Below are 17,535 nucleotides of genomic sequence, written 5' to 3'. Positions count from 1 at the left end.
TTTCTAATGATCCCGAAGACACTGATTAGGGTTAAAGCTAAACTCTGCAGGAAGATAGATCTGAGGATCACTGGCCTAGACGTATTAGGGGTTTTCTTTCTTCAAATCTAGAAAAGAAATTCCAAAACATTTGTTTTTAGTTAAGCTCCGATTTAAAAATGCTTAAGCAATTTTGTAGAAGATAGTGCTTTTAAGCTCTGTGTGTCAGAGTGAGTAACTTTTAAGTGAAATGTTCTAAATCAAAAAACACACACTTTTGAAGATGTCCACAAAAATGTGGAAACCGAATTTTTGTTTATTAAAAAAAAGTGGTTCTAATCTAATAACGCGTTTTTGTGGTTATAACATTGATCCCCAGTCTCCTGGTTCAGAGTGGTAACACTAACGCAAACATATTTTAAATATACACTCTTAAGGACGTGTCTCGCTAAACAAAACTGTTCCTGGCATTGAGGCGCGCGTTCGTTTCCGTTTCGGGGTGACGTCAGGGGGCGGGGCTTCCGCCTCGAAAACGAGTGTCGTCACACGCAGGGGCTTTCCTCGGTGACGTGAATGGAAAAGAGAATCAAACTGCGGACATAATCCGAGCGACATCGCGTACAGGGCAGGGAATAGAGGTCTGACAGGTTCCCCTTGGGCGGATTCTGGGGGGGATGTAGTAACGGATATCTTCAGGGTGAGATTGGTCAGGTTTACAGGACAGCTGGTTGAATGTACGCGGTGTACAATAGCGCCGAAGCCCGCCGCGTTCCGCCCTATTCTGCTTCACTGGCTCTATAACGTTACTATCGGCTCCGTCTGTACGGTAAGTGCCCGACAGATCTGTCGCCATGGTTACGCTTTGGTCTTAGGCTGTGATTTAAAAATACAACAGTGTTGTGATATTAGTACACGTCCCGGTTGTGTGACAGGCCACCTGGACCTAACAGCGCTGGTTTATTTGACTGTAGACCGTCCTTTAAGAGCAGGGCAAGAGAGTAACTAGATATGTTGTACACTGCTGATTTAGTTATGTTTAGTAGTTACGCCTAAACTAGGCAAGGCACAGTGTAGGGACCATTGAAAAAAAATAATAATTCTATATATGTATATGTGTGTGTGTGTACGTATAATATTTATAACTGTTACATGTTTTTCATTAGTTATGCTTCTATGTATGTATGTGTCTATGTAAATGAGATGTTATTTATTTGCTGATTTAGTCATGTTTTAGTAGTTCCACTTACATTTAAATTAAACCATTTAGGGGAAACATTTAAATTTAGATGTGGACATCTCTTTCACGTGTGCATAACATGTCTGTTTTTATGACTTGAGATTCTCGTCCTTCCTGGACTCTGGCTGAGGACGGGGCCTGCCTTTGTGGCGTTGTTTCCTCAATAACATCTTCCTAAATATAGCATGTCCTGGTTCATTGTGAAATTTACACTTCGAGAGTAAGCAAGGAATGCACAGAATGACTTCGGTTTCGTTTCTTCTTTTGCGTCAGCAAGCACACGGTTAATTCCAGTCTTTCTCGTTTAATTTTTTTTTTTATTTTGGGGCTATCCAATTTACCGTAAACTAGCATGTGACTGTAAAGAACTGATAAAATCGAGATCTGTGGTTTCACAGGAACCCATGGCTGTTTTTTGTTTTTTTTAATTGAGAATGTGGCATACTGGTGTTAGTCATGCATTGTCTTGAGGATTGTTGAGACGTGATATGAGATTTTGACTTCTGTGAGGATACAATGAAGGATGAGGTTATCTGGATAACAGACAGCCTGATTCTTAGCTAGAATGGGACATTGATCGACACAAGCACCTGCTCTGCACAGACATTCACGCAGACTCTCGGCTTAAAGAGATTTCTTTAAGTATCACAACTTATCTAATGGGTTAGTTAGACCGTCTGCCAGTACTTCCTGCCCTCCCCGTCACAATGGAGGTTAAAGTGAGTGCGTGTGCGCAAAATGTGACAGAATATTAACAGTTCTGCCTAACTAAACCTTCAGTATATGGATTAGTTTACCCCTACACCCTACAAAAATCTGCCATTACATTATTCACAATCACATCAGTCTAAAATCTTTTTCTGTAGTATTTATATACTGTTATAGTATTCATTCATATTTTCAATTCTAGTTTTATTTTAAGTTATTGTAGTGTTTTTGATGTCATTTTTAGATTTTAGTTCAGTAATTTTAGTTTAGGTGTATTTTAACTTAGGTGTATTTATTTCAGTTAGTTTATTTCATTGTTCTCTAACATTTTTAAAGTGAGTTTTTCGTCTAATATGTATATTATATATGTAATTTCAGCTTTATTTCAGCTAATGTGATCCTGGACCACAAATCCAGTCATAAAGGTATATTAGCCCAAATGTTTCTTTTATGCCCAAAATCATTAGGGTATAAAGTAAAGCTCTTGTTTCATGAAGATATTTTGTAAATTCCCTACCGTAAATATATTAAAATGTAATTTTTGATTAGTAAAGTGCTAAATATTTCATTTGGATTTCATTTAGATTTTTGTGCACCCTCAGACTAGCTGTATCTCAACCAAATATTGCCGTATCCTAACAAACCATTTAAAAACATTAAAATAGTTTTTATGGTCCAGGCTCACAGATATGTTCTTTGTAATATTTTTAAAATGGCTTATTAATAATAACACTGTTCCGAACCTGTATGAGTTTCTTTCTCGTTCCTACACAAACCCGAGACATTTCCTCTTTTTTTTGTCCCACAAAAGAAAGTCAATCCAATAGATCCGGAACACGAGGATGTCTCAATAACAAAAAGTTAGTTTTTGTGGACAAAGTTACTGCTATTAATGGAAATCGACAATGCTATGAACCTACTTTGTGTAATATCATGAAAATGCAGACGGAAAAACAAGACAGCAGGTATTGCTAAGAACAATAAGCCTCAGTGGAGCTTCAGATGTGACTCAAATGGTTATGTAATGGCTAGTAGCCCACCTGTACATCGACTGGTCCATGTGACTGAGTGCGTGAGCGTGTGTGTGTGTGTGTGTGTGTACGAGACCGAGACAGACTGAGCTGTGGTCTGAGGCTGCAGGACGATGTGCGAAAATGCTGAGGTGCGGTTTCGGGGGTCTGTCGCGGTGGAAGTGCTGAGGCAGTGTCAGTCTCGCTTTGTCTTATCTCTCACGGCAATGAGTTTGTCTAGATGGATTTTTGCAGTAAAGCGCTGGCAGGATGCCAAACTACGCTCAATTATTTTCTGTTTTCCTTCTTTCGGTGCTCTGTCGATTGTTTAATCATATTTAGCTCATTGTTCTGCGTTTGTGTGTGTTGCGTTGCGTCCTCGTTCTCTTGCTGCGTTCTCATAATAAGCCAAGAGTTAGCAAACCTGTGCTGATTTGTAGCCTGCGCGGTTCATTTGTGCTTTCTGTTAATAATTCATCTTCGGAATGCCTCTGTGACACGTTGATAAACGGTCTGGAAAAAACATGATTCATTCTGAAACTACATTTTACAGTAAGAGATGATGAAAGCTGTTCCTTTTAAGGGATCTCACGTACAGTGTCTGTAGCAAGGATCTGCTTTCATTATGACTTCATCATTAGCTGTTTCCCGTTTCCAATATGAAAACCTGTAGCCACTATGGAAAAACATAAATTTCACTGTGGTGCATTACATGCTAATTAAGTTATTATTAAAGGAATGGTTCGCCCCAAAAGTAAAAATTACCCCACAAGTTATCATTTTAAAACTAGAAATATTTTTGTTACAAAAACCCATCAATCTGCTTTTAAGGTCATGTTATAACCCCCCCGGAGGCGCATGCTTTTTATTTTTTTAGGTTAGTATAGCCGATTTATTCAGCTTCAAAATAATGGTCACTATCCAGCAGCATTACCAAGCTTGGAAAGCTTTTATTTTATTTTTTTTTTTAACTCTTACTGTGTTCGTCTCAAAAAAGAAAATCATATACACCCAGGATGGCTTTGGGGTGAGTAAAATATAGGGTGATTTTTATTTTTGGGTAATTTAAGAGTCTACAATTGTTATAATAAGGCAATTAAGCCAGGATATATAATACATAGAATTAAACTTATTTTGTAAATGCAAATTGCATAATTTATTAAGCATTATGATTACTAGTATAGCATTTAAAAACATCTGTAATATTGTTTTATATTATATACTTATATAATTTTTATTATATATAATTTATATTATAATATCTTGTTTATGCACAGTTGTAAACAAAAACGAGAACACCTGTGAACCACAAAACAAACAATGCCAGACCGATGTAGAATTTCCTCTTTCTCCTTGATCAACATCTCTTTGATATTTTCTCCCTCGTGTGTTTTATACTTGGCGTACTTTACAAACTCCCGACTGCAGTGCTGAAACTTAGAGCAAACTCGTAGAAACAGGGATCCACTTTTCATCAAACAAGGCCTGGGAGCTTACGCCGTGGATCGTTCCAACTGTTTTCAGAGTTTATAAATGAACTCTTCCCTAAATGGAAAAAGCAGGCTGCTCATTTCCAGCTGCAGCACTGTAAGCAGAAAACGGCTTCTTGTGAATCGACATGTCATTCACAGCTGATAAATAATAGAGCGACTTCTGTTGTACAGCAAACGCGGCCACGCCCATTACACGCACACACACACACACACACACACACACATACAGTGGGTTCTGTTTTATAAACTTGTGCTCTGGTGCCGAAATGTGACACAGATTTTCCAGAAACAACTTTTGTTGTGCACCCGCTAGCGTCCCTCACACACACTAAACCTCAGATAGCACAGATGGTAATTATGTGTCATCGGTTGCATTAGCAGAGGCTGCTGAAGTGGAATGGAGGGCTATTACCATCTCAGCCCTAAGTTATATATATAGACGAGAGACTCTTTTTCATTTAACCTGCTATGATTCAACACCGCCTTTTCGATCTGCCTGTTTTGAATATTCAGATCGACTGAGATCGTATGGAATTTTCCCGTCTCTGTCGACTAGACTCTTGCATTTTTAATGCGTCTACTATGCGGGTCACGTACAGTATGCACGTAGTGCTTCATGATTGTTGCATCCTCCTGTCATAATGGGTCAAGAAGACATCAGGACACAGTGGCTGTGAGCAATGCGAAAGCACTCTGGAAAAGTGGGTCATACTGACTGCTGTCACTGCGTACCTTGCAGATCCATGAACAGCAGCAGAAAACAGGCTGCTTTAGTTTACTGTGCTTTATGCTGTGACTCCCTTCGACAAATACAGTGCTAATTAGCCATCTATGTGGGGAAAATACAGTGTTAATACTGTTTTTGGACATACTACGTCATAGTAATATCATGTTTTTTTTTTTTTTAATAAATACCTTATCGCCATTGCATATGGATGCGTTAATACTATCATTGTTCATTTATTATAGGTGCAGTCATGATTATTTTAATTACTAGATTCTGTCCTTCTGTCCTTGTAGAACAAGTACTGTATTTTCTGAAAGCTCCAGCTTGAACTACCTGACGCTACATTAACAAACATCATAACAAATCATAATACTAATAAAACTAATAATATTTGTATATATCGGATATAGTGGACTGCCAGGTTAACACTAGCATGGTGGTCTCTTTCCCTTCCCCCTCACACAAGTAAACAGATTTGTGCTACGCAGGCATTAGTGCAAGGGTCATCAGAGCAGAAAACCAGGCCACATCAGTCTTAGATGAGTTTGTGTAGCCGTAGTATGTGTTTTTATTGAGTACGAATAGCCTATGTACCAGAGAGATTGACAGATTATGCTGGCCTACAAAACCTTTCCTCAGCTTCAGTATGGGATTTGTGTACTGTATTGATGCTCCTCTCAGATAAAAATAAATGAATAAAGTCCAGTAGAGGCATGCACTCGTGCGTTATGTGATGTATGGTGTTAATATCTGACGGGTGTGTATATGTGTTCACAAGGGCCAGAGTCACTGTGAGGGTCCTTGTTTGCTGTGTTCGTAGTGGGAATCTCCATGGCAACTGCACTAGCAGCGCAGTGTGAAGTGGAGAGGGAGCGCTCGAGAGTGTGGATGAGAGGGTGTCATCAACAGTGAGACACAAAGAAAATGAGAGAAGTAAAAATCTAAGGACAGAAAATGCGATAAGAGTAATCCATTTTAAACAGGTTAAAGTTACAGAATCAATTACGTTTCGTTTTTAAACGGCTGGTGAGTGGTTTAAGTCTGGCAGTCACTTCGTGAGTCGGGTGCAATGAAGAGTTAACTGCGAAATGAAAAGAGATTGAGAATAAAAGAAGGGAGGAGTGTGTGCGTACGTGTACTGAGCATGCTCCTCCTGCAGGCTGCCTGTGCGCTGTGCTAACTTCCTGTGCCATTTCTCTTCCTTAACAGACCGGCCGATTCAGAAGAAGAGAACAGCAAACTGGAGCACACACATCTCGGGTCTGCGAGCGAGAGAATTCAGCGGAGCCAAAAGAGGACGAGCCTTCAGAAAGGATTACGTTATCTTGAGCCAGATTCATTTTTTACAGCAACTTGAACTTTCTAGTTGTCTTTAAACACCTACGTTTTTTAATTGACAGTATCTGTCAGTTTTCTACAGTTTTTTTTTTTTTATTTCCTTTTCTTTTTTATTTACGAGAAGATTATTGAAGTGAAAGGACTTTTTTCCCTCTTCTTTTTTCCTTTTGGCTCAATTAGTCTATTTATCTTTCCGTTTATTGTTCGAACACGAATCCTTGTCATAGTTATGACTTCATAAATGGAATGTTCCCATCTGGTAAACTAACTGGAATTTGGTGAGACCTTGACAAACATTCTTTTGTGTATCGGGAGCGTCCGTGTCCTTGAGGTTTAGAGCTTCCTTGAAATCATTCTGTGGAAGGAACTGAGGTGCTTCGGACAAACTCCGCTAACCCAAACTCGCTGACCTCTTGTAAGGACTCAAGTGGGAGAACATTACACGATAGTTCTTGGGCGATGGGATCCGAAAAGGACTCTGAATCACCCCACTCTTCTGTTAGCGGCATTCCCAATCCGAAATGCCGAGGGCCGGGCAAGAAGCAAGGCAGGATCTCTTTTCATAGTCTCTTCCATGGCAAACGCGGATCCAGGGGGAACAAGGCTAATGTAGGAACTCCTCTTGCTCAACAGCTGCACCAACAGCAACAGCTCCAGCAGCAGCAGCTTCTCCAGCCCCCCACGCCCACTAATGTTTCATCAGATCCCTCAACGGCAGACCCGGCTGAGCCGTTGTCCGCTAGCCAGGCCTCTCTGGGAGGTCAAGAACTCCTAGAGTGTCCCCTGTGCCTGGTGCGGCAACCTGCGGAGCAGCTTCCTGAGCTCCAGGGATGCAGCCATCGGTCTTGCCTGTGCTGTCTACGCCAGTACTTGCGTATCGAGATCACGGAGAGCAGAGTGCAGCTCAGCTGTCCAGAGTGTGCTGAACGTCTTGCCCCGAGGCAGGTGGCCCTTATCCTGGATGATCCCAACCTGATGGAGAAATATGAAGAGTTCCTGCTGCGCCGCTGCCTGGCATCAGACCCTGATTGCCGATGGTGTCCAGCTCCGGACTGTGGGTAAGACTGGTTTGGATGTTGGGGATTTGAGAAATATACACAATAACCTTGTATTGAATTGGAAATATTGCTTTATATATAAGCTAGGTTGAAGAACTTCTAATTAAATTTGGCAAGACTGCTAAATTCCAGTGTAAAGATGTGTCAGTAAAACACACAGTGACATTATAGGGAATTGTGGGATGTGTTCCAGTATTAAACTCCCCTGTGCACATGAGGTCATTATACAAATGATTTACTGAGTAAATGACGTGGAACAACTTGACTAGCCTAAAGCCCAGATCTGAACCCCAGTGATGTTTTTTTCAAACAAACCATCTATTGAAGGACCTTGATCATATTCAAAATGTCTGTGTTTATGACATGGAATTGCAGAACGAAGTCTGGAAATAACATTCCCTCATGTCACATGTCTCATTTCCTCTTTTTTCTGCCACATAATATCAGCTATGTCTGCTGACCTATTCTCTTCCTGATATCTGAGGTGACCTCATCTTTTCTTTAATTTTAGTATTTAGGTGTTACCATGTCTTGTAGTCAGTGGAGGATGTGGTCATAGGTGAAATAGGGTGGCAAAATTTGGCAAGAAGTGCTGCCCTGCCTACAGCTTTCACACTCCATTTCTCTCATTTAAATTTTTTGGTTTCAGTGAAATTACAATATAACATGCAACCTAATATGCTACAAAAATGGATAAGCCTCAACAGATAATCATATGGTATTCTAAATAGTGATGCATCGATAATTCACAAACCCAAAATATTATGCCAAACCTGTGAAAAAATACATTTATATTGCTGAAAAAGGGCCAAAATCATTGACATAAACTAAATGAGGTACAGCATTGTGGACACAAATAGTAAAGAACTTTACTGGTTTAAAGGTGCTGTACGTAGGATTGACACCGAGTGGTTGAACTAGGCATTGCAGTCCAAATTCAAAATATTGGAGACAATGTTTTTTACCCGGCTCCTCCTACTTAGGTTGCCAGATTCCCGCTCAAACCCCCTTTCGTTTGCCAGTTTCCATGACTGAAATGAAAGGCGCTCTGTTTTCCACCAACTGGCAATCCGGGGTTCCGACACATGATTGGATAAAGTGACGGTGGGCGGGTTTCACAAACCAAAACAGAGGCCAACATTCCCGGCCGGAACGCACATTTTCAAAAGAGAATAACAGACTATAGCATTGTTTTTTAGATAAACAAGTATGTTAACTATTTCCTTAAATGTGAAAACATGTGAAACATGTTTCTTAAATACCTATCACCATATACTATCTACCATAGTATTAACATAGAGTCAAAATCATACATACAGCCACTTTAACGTATCTCCTGAGAATACGACACCATGAACAGCAGGTCAGTTACCCAATTATGCAATTTAATTACTGAAACCTTTTTGTTTTGTGTTTAGTTTTTCTTTTACTTCTTCAAATGTGTGCTCTCTGACACTGAAAGCATTTGGCCACAAAAGCTTGTGTTTTGAGACTGGACTGTGCCCTCTTTAAGATTAAAATCCTAGAATCACCCCAGACGTAAGCGTCCATCAGCCAATGAGAATCGGCTGGAGTCGGCTCCAGCTTTCGGAAAACCAATTTTCTGTATTCCCTCTTGATTTCAGCCTAACGCAGCTCTTCCCACACCCTCAACACAAAGCTTACGCATTCATATCCGTCAAACACTCTCTACTGTGTAGGCATCCTAAAATTGCCCAAGCGTTGGTTGAGAGATTTCTAGTTTCTCACCCAAAATGCTCTCGTGTCTGAATGGGAGCAAATCCAGCTATCTATCTAAAAACCTTTCCGAGATTAGAAACTGCGAAAAACAACTTTATTAAAGCCAACGGTTTCGAAACTAAAATCTCAACAAGGGTGTGGTATTTGGTTGTTCACAAACCAAACAGTGAATTATTTGTCAGATTCAATAGAAGAGGTTGTATTTAACAGTTTCTATTTGTTCTGTGTGCTTCGACAAGTGTAGGAGGCATTTGGACAGTTATAAGGAAAACTTGCGTTTGTGTGGGAAGCCTAGTTTAGCTGATGTGTCATTTTGAGAGTGCGATTTACTTCACAGGCCTTTTACAACCTGTCCAAGGTTTGTCAATCATAATGATGCGCCAGTGACCTACATTAAAGGGACATGATTTTGTCTGCATCTGCGCTTGTTTGAGTCACTGCCACTTCCTATCAGGCCCACGAATGATGATTAGGGGTTTCCAGATGAACTGGGTATTTTTTAAAAAAAAAGGCCAGTTCGAGGTCACACTATTGGCTAGTTGGTTAGTTGCAACATATTAGATTATTAAATAAAAAATGTTTTGCTGTAGGACACATTAAGCTTCACACAGAAGGCTCATTTGCCTACTTGTGGTATAACTTGGAATCTCCCATCTTAGACGATAAAAACACGCTCTGATCTCTAAACCACAGACAGAAAAGCTCCCCCAGTATATTTAGCAAATCAGTTCCAGTCCATGGTGCTGCTTATTACCCATCAGCCCCCCAACCAGCATCGCTTCAGCTTGACTGAAAGTCCAGAGCTGCCAATGGGAGACAGGAACAGCTTGTTTCTCTCTCCCTCAGTGATAAGTTGCTGTGGCAACTGAGATGCGGCACAGAGGTAGAGTTGCTATGGGTAACTGTGGCCGGTATTCGATTAAGACAATCATTGGCTACTCACTTGACCGCGTGTGCATGCCACGGTGTCTTTGTGAGCTTTAAATTAGCGTGTTGATTTCATTGTTTTTAAGCCTAGTGAGCACTGAGTGTTCTGGGATACCATAATCATGTGTAATGAGGTCGGATTCAGCTTGACTCTACATGTAGGGTGTGTGTGCCTGTATACGTGCAGGTAATTGGAAGCTCTTTGTAAAGGACATTACACTTCTCCATTGCAACCAAGCTGATTAATGAGGTGTCGGCTAGAGGAGGAATGTTTTCTTCAGAACCTGCTTTAACTTTAGCCAACAGGTCAAAACATGCATTTAAAATTAAACAGATTGTTTTTGTCACGCATAAGCTACTGTTAGACAAGGAAGTTGGGTAGTTTTTATTTTGATTCGGAGGGCGAAATTTGCCTTTTCTTTTACTGGAAAAAACAACCTACCCAGCTTATCTACTGTCAATGTTTATTCAGCCATAAAATAATTACGATTCAGTGTTAAGATTTTAAAAATATGTTCGTTAGTAATCATCGTGCTCATTGTTTTGAGTTTGGCAGCCAATAAATGTTCTCAGGAAAGTAATAAAACGCTACTGGAATACTAGGAAACTGTCACGACAGGAGCATACTTACTGCAATGAATCTTTCTTTTCATTTTCCATAATCTAGTAGTGACAACTGCCAATGTTTTCCTTGACTTTAAAAGTAATTTGACATTACAAATTTACTAAATTCTTTAAATTCATTTATAAAAAATGGCAGACGGAATATACATAATTTTTCATGCAATTCTTTTTAGATTTTTTATCTCACTGAAGTGTCCAGGTCTCGGCACTATATAGTTGTTCTTTCAAACGAAAACGTATCAGTGTGGACAAGGTCTTAATAAATGTGGGCACGGTCATGAGTATGTCTTTAGAGATTTTTTTTTCTATTTTTAGCACCATGGAAATACCATTGTTTGTAATATGGTAATCATATAGTACCATGGTATATATCAGCACCATACTATTGTCGTCTGATACCATCTTTGTACCATGTACTTCTGCCGCAGTAGATTGCATGCTACTAGGTTTAATGATATCTCATAAAATGATATATTTTCTGTGAGAGTCTGATGAGCTGGTTTGCATTGTTCTCCTGCCAGGTTCGCAGTCATCGCCTCTGGATGTGCCAGCTGTCCCAGGCTGGTGTGTCGAAGAGAAGGGTGTGGTGCCGAGTTCTGTTACCACTGCAAGCAAGTTTGGCATCCTAACCAGACCTGTGACTCGGCCCGCCAGCAGAGGGCCCTGTCCTTGAGAACGCACAGCAACCATTCCCCCAGCTACACGGCCGAGCAGGGACACAGTGAGTGATTTACCAGTAGCCAGCCACTCCTTTCTGTCCCAGAAACGGAGAGACACTGTAATAATCATTTGGGGTTAGGCTCATTTTACCTGGGCATGGAGGCAATAACATAGCAATTAGGTGCGTAACGATAAATCGATTAATCTAATGCATTGCTTTGTTATTTTTAACAGCAGATGGTGCTTTAGAAACAGCTTGTTTTCAGTTCCTTACACACACACCACTTAAACATAAATTAATCATTCATATAGTTTAAAAAGGGTGAAACTAAAATGAAAATAAAATTAAAGTCGAGGTGCAAGTACGTTTAACCACTGAAAGCACAAGCGGTCATCTTCATCGGCGGTGTTGTTAAAAACCTGCCTAAGGAAATCACAGAATCTGTCCATTTATTGTTTTAAGAAGCAGGGGTGGGCAATATGATCAAAATCTTACATCGCGATATGCGTCATTTTATTTCACAATAACAATTTATACAACAATATAGCTATTGTTGCTTTGAATAAGGCCTTTTTGATATCAAATGTTTTCAGAACTATAGAAATTTCATAATTATTGTCACCAGTATATTTGCTGCCACAAAATATTAGCCTGAATAAAAAAAAAATGATATTAGTTCTTCACTATTTACTCTGTTAAGCAAAGAGTTTATCGCTTCGAAAAAGAGTGGATAAAAATAAACTGTCAAAACTCTAGTGTGCTTTCTGTCTGGTTTATTATGTTTCAGAGTGCCATCAGCCACTCATATCATTTGATTTGCTGTATGCTTCCCCCTTGAGCGCTTTCATTTTGTGCACTTGGCTGCAGATTATTAAAGTTTCTCTTTCCCTAAAGGACCGCGCTCTCTCCTCCTCTGCTTTCCCTCCTGAATTCCAGCCGAAGTGCTGCTAACGTCTCTTATTCCCTGTCTGGCATTCAGAAAGCGCTTCCTCAGCACACATTGTTTACAGCGGATTCTGTCTGCCTGTACAAATTCTAAATCCCAACCCTCTAATCCCCACTCAGCTGATGACATCAAGCCTTGTCCCCGATGCGGTGCCTACATCATCAAGATGAACGACGGCAGCTGTAATCACATGACCTGTGCTGTGTGCGGCTGTGAGTTCTGCTGGCTCTGTATGAAGGAGATTTCAGACCTGCACTACCTCAGGTACCTTCTGCCTCCCATCGGTGGGAAATTCTCAAACTATTCGCCTGAATTGATGAATAATAAGAGTTCCTGTGTCTTCTCAGTCCATCGGGTTGTACGTTCTGGGGAAAGAAGCCGTGGAGTCGCAAGAAGAAGATTCTGTGGCAGCTGGGCACTTTGATTGGTGCACCGGTCGGCATCACTCTAATCGCTGGCATCGCGGTTCCTGCTATGGTTATCGGCATTCCTGTTTACATTGGGCGCAAGGTGTGTAATGCCAACATTACACATTTCCCTACAGTTTGGGCTAATACAGAAACCATTATCAGCTCCAATCAGGAAGAGAATTTCCTTAAAACGCCTGGGAATTTCCCTTCAGCCAGCCATATTGCTTAACCGGCTTTTGATATTGAACGTGACTTCCTTGTGTAGGATACAGAGTGGGCATTAAACATTATTTCAACGCTACAAAGACATTTGGTTGTCTTTCAAAGATTTGGTTCAGATTTTGAAGCTTTAGGATGCCGGTACACCAGATTTGTGACGGTGCAGTAACACGGCTGCTTTTTGTCTCAGATCCACTCACACTATGAGGGCAAGAAAACATCCCATCACAGGAGGAATCTCGCCATCACCGGTGGTGTGGCTCTGTCCATCATCACGGCCCCAGTCATCGCTGCTGTCAGTGTGGGTAGGTATTTACATTCAGATTTACATTTATTCGTTTAGCAGATGCTTTTACGTAAAGCGTTTTACAAATGAAGAATGCTGCAAAGCAATTCGTTCTTACGCGATTGTAATGGTAACGTTTCAAAGGTAAAAAAAAAAATGGAAATCCACACAATTGGAATTTTTTTACACGTGTAAATTTTGCCAAAGGTTCAAGTTGGTCATGCAGATTCACTGCACGGAGAAATCCTGTTGGTTTAAAAGTGTCAAGCTTCAATATAATGGAATGTGTATAAAAATATATAGATCACTATAGGCACTGTGCTGCGTATTTGTGATTTAAGATTGAATTTGTTCTTAATCATGAGTGAATTTTTTAGGAAATAGTCTCGCCATCAGAATCAGAATCAGACTGGTACATTTGATTCTAGTACAGTTTATCGTCTCAATGATTCAGTCACAGCAAATCAGTATCTGTCTATCAGTTTCTGTCTATCACACAAAATTATCATATGGCTTCGGAATGGAATATATATAGTTCTACAGGCTAATGATTTTTTTAAACTCTTGGTGCTTTTGCATCCTTTGAGAAGCTTAAGCTTCAGTTCCTGTTCATTACAATAGACTATAGACAATAGCTTCTGCATTTAGTGGTGACCGCAACTTCCGGTGCAGTACAATGTATGGAAATACTAATACTGAGAAAAATAAGCATAGAATTTAATACTGAGGAAGTGTCACGGCAATATGGATATATTGTCTATACACTTATTCACTACAAATACTTAACTCATTGTTGGAACAATTGACTTTTTATAATGTTATTATGTAATGTTTTATAATAAAATTTTAAATTGAATTCAAAATACAGTAAAAGTGTAATATTGTGTGTGTTTGTATAAAATATGCATTTATTTATTTATAATGAAGAGGAGTTTTTAAGTATTATTTAATTATTAATTTATTAATTTATTTACATAGTATATTGCTATGAAGGCAAAACGTTTTTTTCAACAGCCATTACTGCAGTTCAAAAGAACAATATTCGTTTTGCTGTAAAAATCTTAATTATTAAATATTTGTTACCAACATTGATAACAATAAAAAAAATTCTCGTGAGCCTTATTAAATATATTATACCTCCTTTCAAGCAGAGTTTGACTCTAGCTCCATATCTCTTCCCTACAGGCATCGGCGTCCCCATTATGTTGGCGTATGTGTATGGTGTTGTGCCTATCTCTCTGTGCCGCGGCGGGGGCTGCGGGGTGAGCCGGGGGAAAGGACGAGGTGTTAGGATAGACTTTGATGAGGATGACGGGCCTATTACAGGTAAAAAAAAATCGTCAAGTGAAGTGTATCATTATAAAAAAACTTGGCAGCGCTGATTATCGCATTGAACCATCAATCCGACACGTGCTCTCTGTAGTTGCTGATGCATGGCGAGCGCTGAAGTCTCCCAGCTTGGGTGAGAGCAGTTTGGAGGGAGGAGCCAGCGGCCTCAGCACCACCTCTCCCAGCGAGGGTCTGTCCGTCGCCCCAGGGGGTCTTGGAGACACCCCCCACTTCAACACGCTCGCAGGAGGAGCGCTTGGTGCAAGGACAGGGAAATACAGCAGGTATGAGGGCATGCGGGATCTCAGCAGAAGGGCATGCTGACTTATTCTCTGTGCTGTGTGGTAAATACTCAAGAGTTACACTGTAAATATGGGCAATGTTCTTGTTTTCATGGAAACATGTTTATGCTTCAGGCTGGAGGTGCAGGCAACAGAGCTGGGAAAGGAAGGTGCTGGAAGGGAGACGGGCAGCTTGGGAGCGGCCAGTGATTGTGCCAGTACTAGGGGCATGGCAGGATCCATCACTTCCTCTTACACCTTACCTGACAGGTGTGTTCAAGACAAGCAACTGCTTAACGAATAAATGCACACTTAATTAGGTTAAACTTTATTTTACAGTGTCCTTATAACAGCATAAACTGCTAAGTGATATTAATTAACATACTTGATTAGTATTACCTGAGTTTGGGTTGTTTTAGGGTTAGTTGATGCAATTATGCATAATATAGGGTTATTACTATAGTAAGTACATGTAATATGGAGAACAAGGACATTGTAAAATAGAGTCGTACCAATAGCCCATTACTCGTTTTGGCCGTAACATGAATGGGCCAGAATTATCGGTGTATCCATACAACAACAAAATATAGAAAATATAGTATAGTATAACTTTGTCTCACTCTTGTTGATCTGTTGTTTTTCAGAGAGGGCACTAACCTTGAGATCCAGGTGGACATTGAAACGAAACCGAGCCATCTGTGTCTAACCACCGAAGAGGATCTGGCTCCGCCCACTGCCGCCATGGCCCCCGGCTCGGGGGAGGAGCCTCAGGACTGCAGCTCCCGCAGGAGCGGGGTTGTCATGGATTCCCCTCTGGGCCTGTCCCCAGGGATGTCGCTCAGGGAGGGTCTCCGAGACGTCACCCTCGCTCAGCCGGAAAGCATCCGCAGCGACCTAGAGATGTCCGACACGCAGTCAGACGACATCGCGGAGCTGACGTCCGACGACTGCGACTCGCCCCGCCCCAAGAGCTGCCACGCCGCGCCCCCGCCGCAGACCACCTGCAGAGCCTTGAACCCCACCGACAGCCTGCACTGTCCCGACAACGTCATTCTGTACGTGTGAGAGAGACTCTCGACACTGCACAAAGCCAACCGTTTCTGAGCTTTTGACGCTTTACCTGTTCATTTGCTGCTTTTTATAATTATTCAAACACCTTAATGGCATCCGGACAGCTCACGGAACTGAACTCATCGCTCTGCTCGCCTGTCCCGTCTGGTTATTACAGGCACGGACAGGTCCTCTACCTCTTCAGAAATTCATACTGTTATTCATCGGTTGGTGTTTACTTCTCGGTGCGGAAATGCCTTGAGCAAAAAAAAAAAAAAAAAAAAAAAAAAACGGTACAATCGCGACCAGAAGAATTTCCATAGAAAACAAACAAACAAACAAACAGACAAATAATGTGAAACGTCGCCAAGCACATGTATACGTCAGAGGCTTGTATATGAGTGGTTTGTATATGGATGACACGTTGCAGTATTGTTTGTGTGTTTGTTTTAGAATCGACCCAGAAATTGTACGGTTTGCCGCATGCTAGTATTGTTTTGGTCGCGCCGGCCCGGTTTGCACAGAAAGAACACACGCGGTTGGGATTGAGTAAGGGATGGGAGACTGATCCGAACTTCACTAGCAGACAGTTTGACTTGAATCACTGACTGCCTGCCTTACAGACAGAGCACATGCACTCCGATCCCTTACACTGTCTGTGACTCACTGACAACACTGTTTGTGCCCTCTTGAGCTGAGACGTGAGAGATGGATGTATGTGTGGATGTTTACCAGTGTTGGTTTTATCGTTGGGTATTAAACTCATACAGTATCAAGGATGGAACTGTCATTCACGTGCATGTCTGTTGTTATTAATATTATTTTTGGCCTCTTTTATCTCTTATCTCTAAGCACACGGCTTTTGAATCTTTGTTTCGAGCAGTCGTCGTTTTTTTTTTTATATGTTAATTTTCCCGCTAGCTGGATGGATGGAGAGAGAGATGGTTTGGATGGATGAGCACTCCTGCACTTTATCCCACTATTTATCATTGTTCTACATCGTAGGCTTATATTTATGCACTTCCTTTTTTTTTTCTTTTGGAGCTTCTCTGGGAAACATTTGGACGGTGTTGTCATGATTTTGTTATTTAATTTTGGGTGTAATTGTTTTGCATTCTCGACATGCTATGCTTTCTGAATCTCATAAGTATATTTGGCTGCCGAAAGAGAATCCTCGGTTTTTACGTGTAATGATGGATTCGCTTTGTCTCGTAATCACACGAAAAGGATTTGTGGTTGTCACATCTTTTTTGGCTTTTTTTGGCTTTCATATTTTCAGGTTTATGAGCAGATCGTGAAAACTACTTGATAAATTTGAACTTTAAACTGGTTATGGTGAAATGAGTGTTAACTAAATTCAGTTACATAAGCAATATGCTAAAAAGACGGTGTGTTAAAATCGGCATTGTTTTGTACATCCCCACAAAGAGAACTGCACTGGCTGTGAGTGTTTGAATCATGAAAATAAACATTTCCTCCTTTGTGGCAAGTTTGACTTATTTATTCCTTTTT

The 17,535-nt window shown here is 40.7% G+C and overlaps 1 protein-coding gene across 1 annotated transcript; it reads left to right on the top strand.

The window, feature by feature from the left end:
- The first annotated feature begins 543 nt into the window (after nucleotides 1–543).
- On the top strand, nucleotides 544–17,512 carry rnf19b (ring finger protein 19B). Its single transcript, XM_043217337.1, has 10 exons — nucleotides 544–805; nucleotides 6,364–7,550; nucleotides 11,363–11,562; nucleotides 12,568–12,712; nucleotides 12,796–12,958; nucleotides 13,268–13,382; nucleotides 14,549–14,689; nucleotides 14,787–14,976; nucleotides 15,109–15,243; nucleotides 15,618–17,512. Exons 2-10 carry the CDS (start codon nucleotides 6,952–6,954, stop codon nucleotides 16,036–16,038), a joined length of 2,109 nt encoding a protein of 702 aa, XP_043073272.1. The 5' UTR covers nucleotides 544–805; nucleotides 6,364–6,951; the 3' UTR covers nucleotides 16,039–17,512.
- The last annotated feature ends 23 nt before the right edge of the window (nucleotides 17,513–17,535 follow it).

Source organism: Puntigrus tetrazona, chromosome 19 (genome assembly GCF_018831695.1).
Source record: "Puntigrus tetrazona isolate hp1 chromosome 19, ASM1883169v1, whole genome shotgun sequence".
NCBI lineage: Eukaryota > Metazoa > Chordata > Actinopteri > Cypriniformes > Cyprinidae > Puntigrus > Puntigrus tetrazona.
Note: the sequence above shows the minus strand (reverse complement) of the source record. Positions and strands in the feature narration are given on the sequence as shown.

Bases quoted from the DNA above. Each gene is read 5' to 3' on its own strand.
- rnf19b (XM_043217337.1), top strand. From the start codon at position 6,952: ATGGGATCCGAAAAGGACTCTGAATCACCCCACTCTTCTGTTAGCGGC. The intron at 13,383-14,548 runs GTAGGTATTTAC...TCTTCCCTACAG, and splicing joins CATCGCTGCTGTCAGTGTGG to GCATCGGCGTCCCCATTATG. The intron at 15,244-15,617 runs GTGTGTTCAAGA...GTTGTTTTTCAG, and splicing joins TCTTACACCTTACCTGACAG to AGAGGGCACTAACCTTGAGA.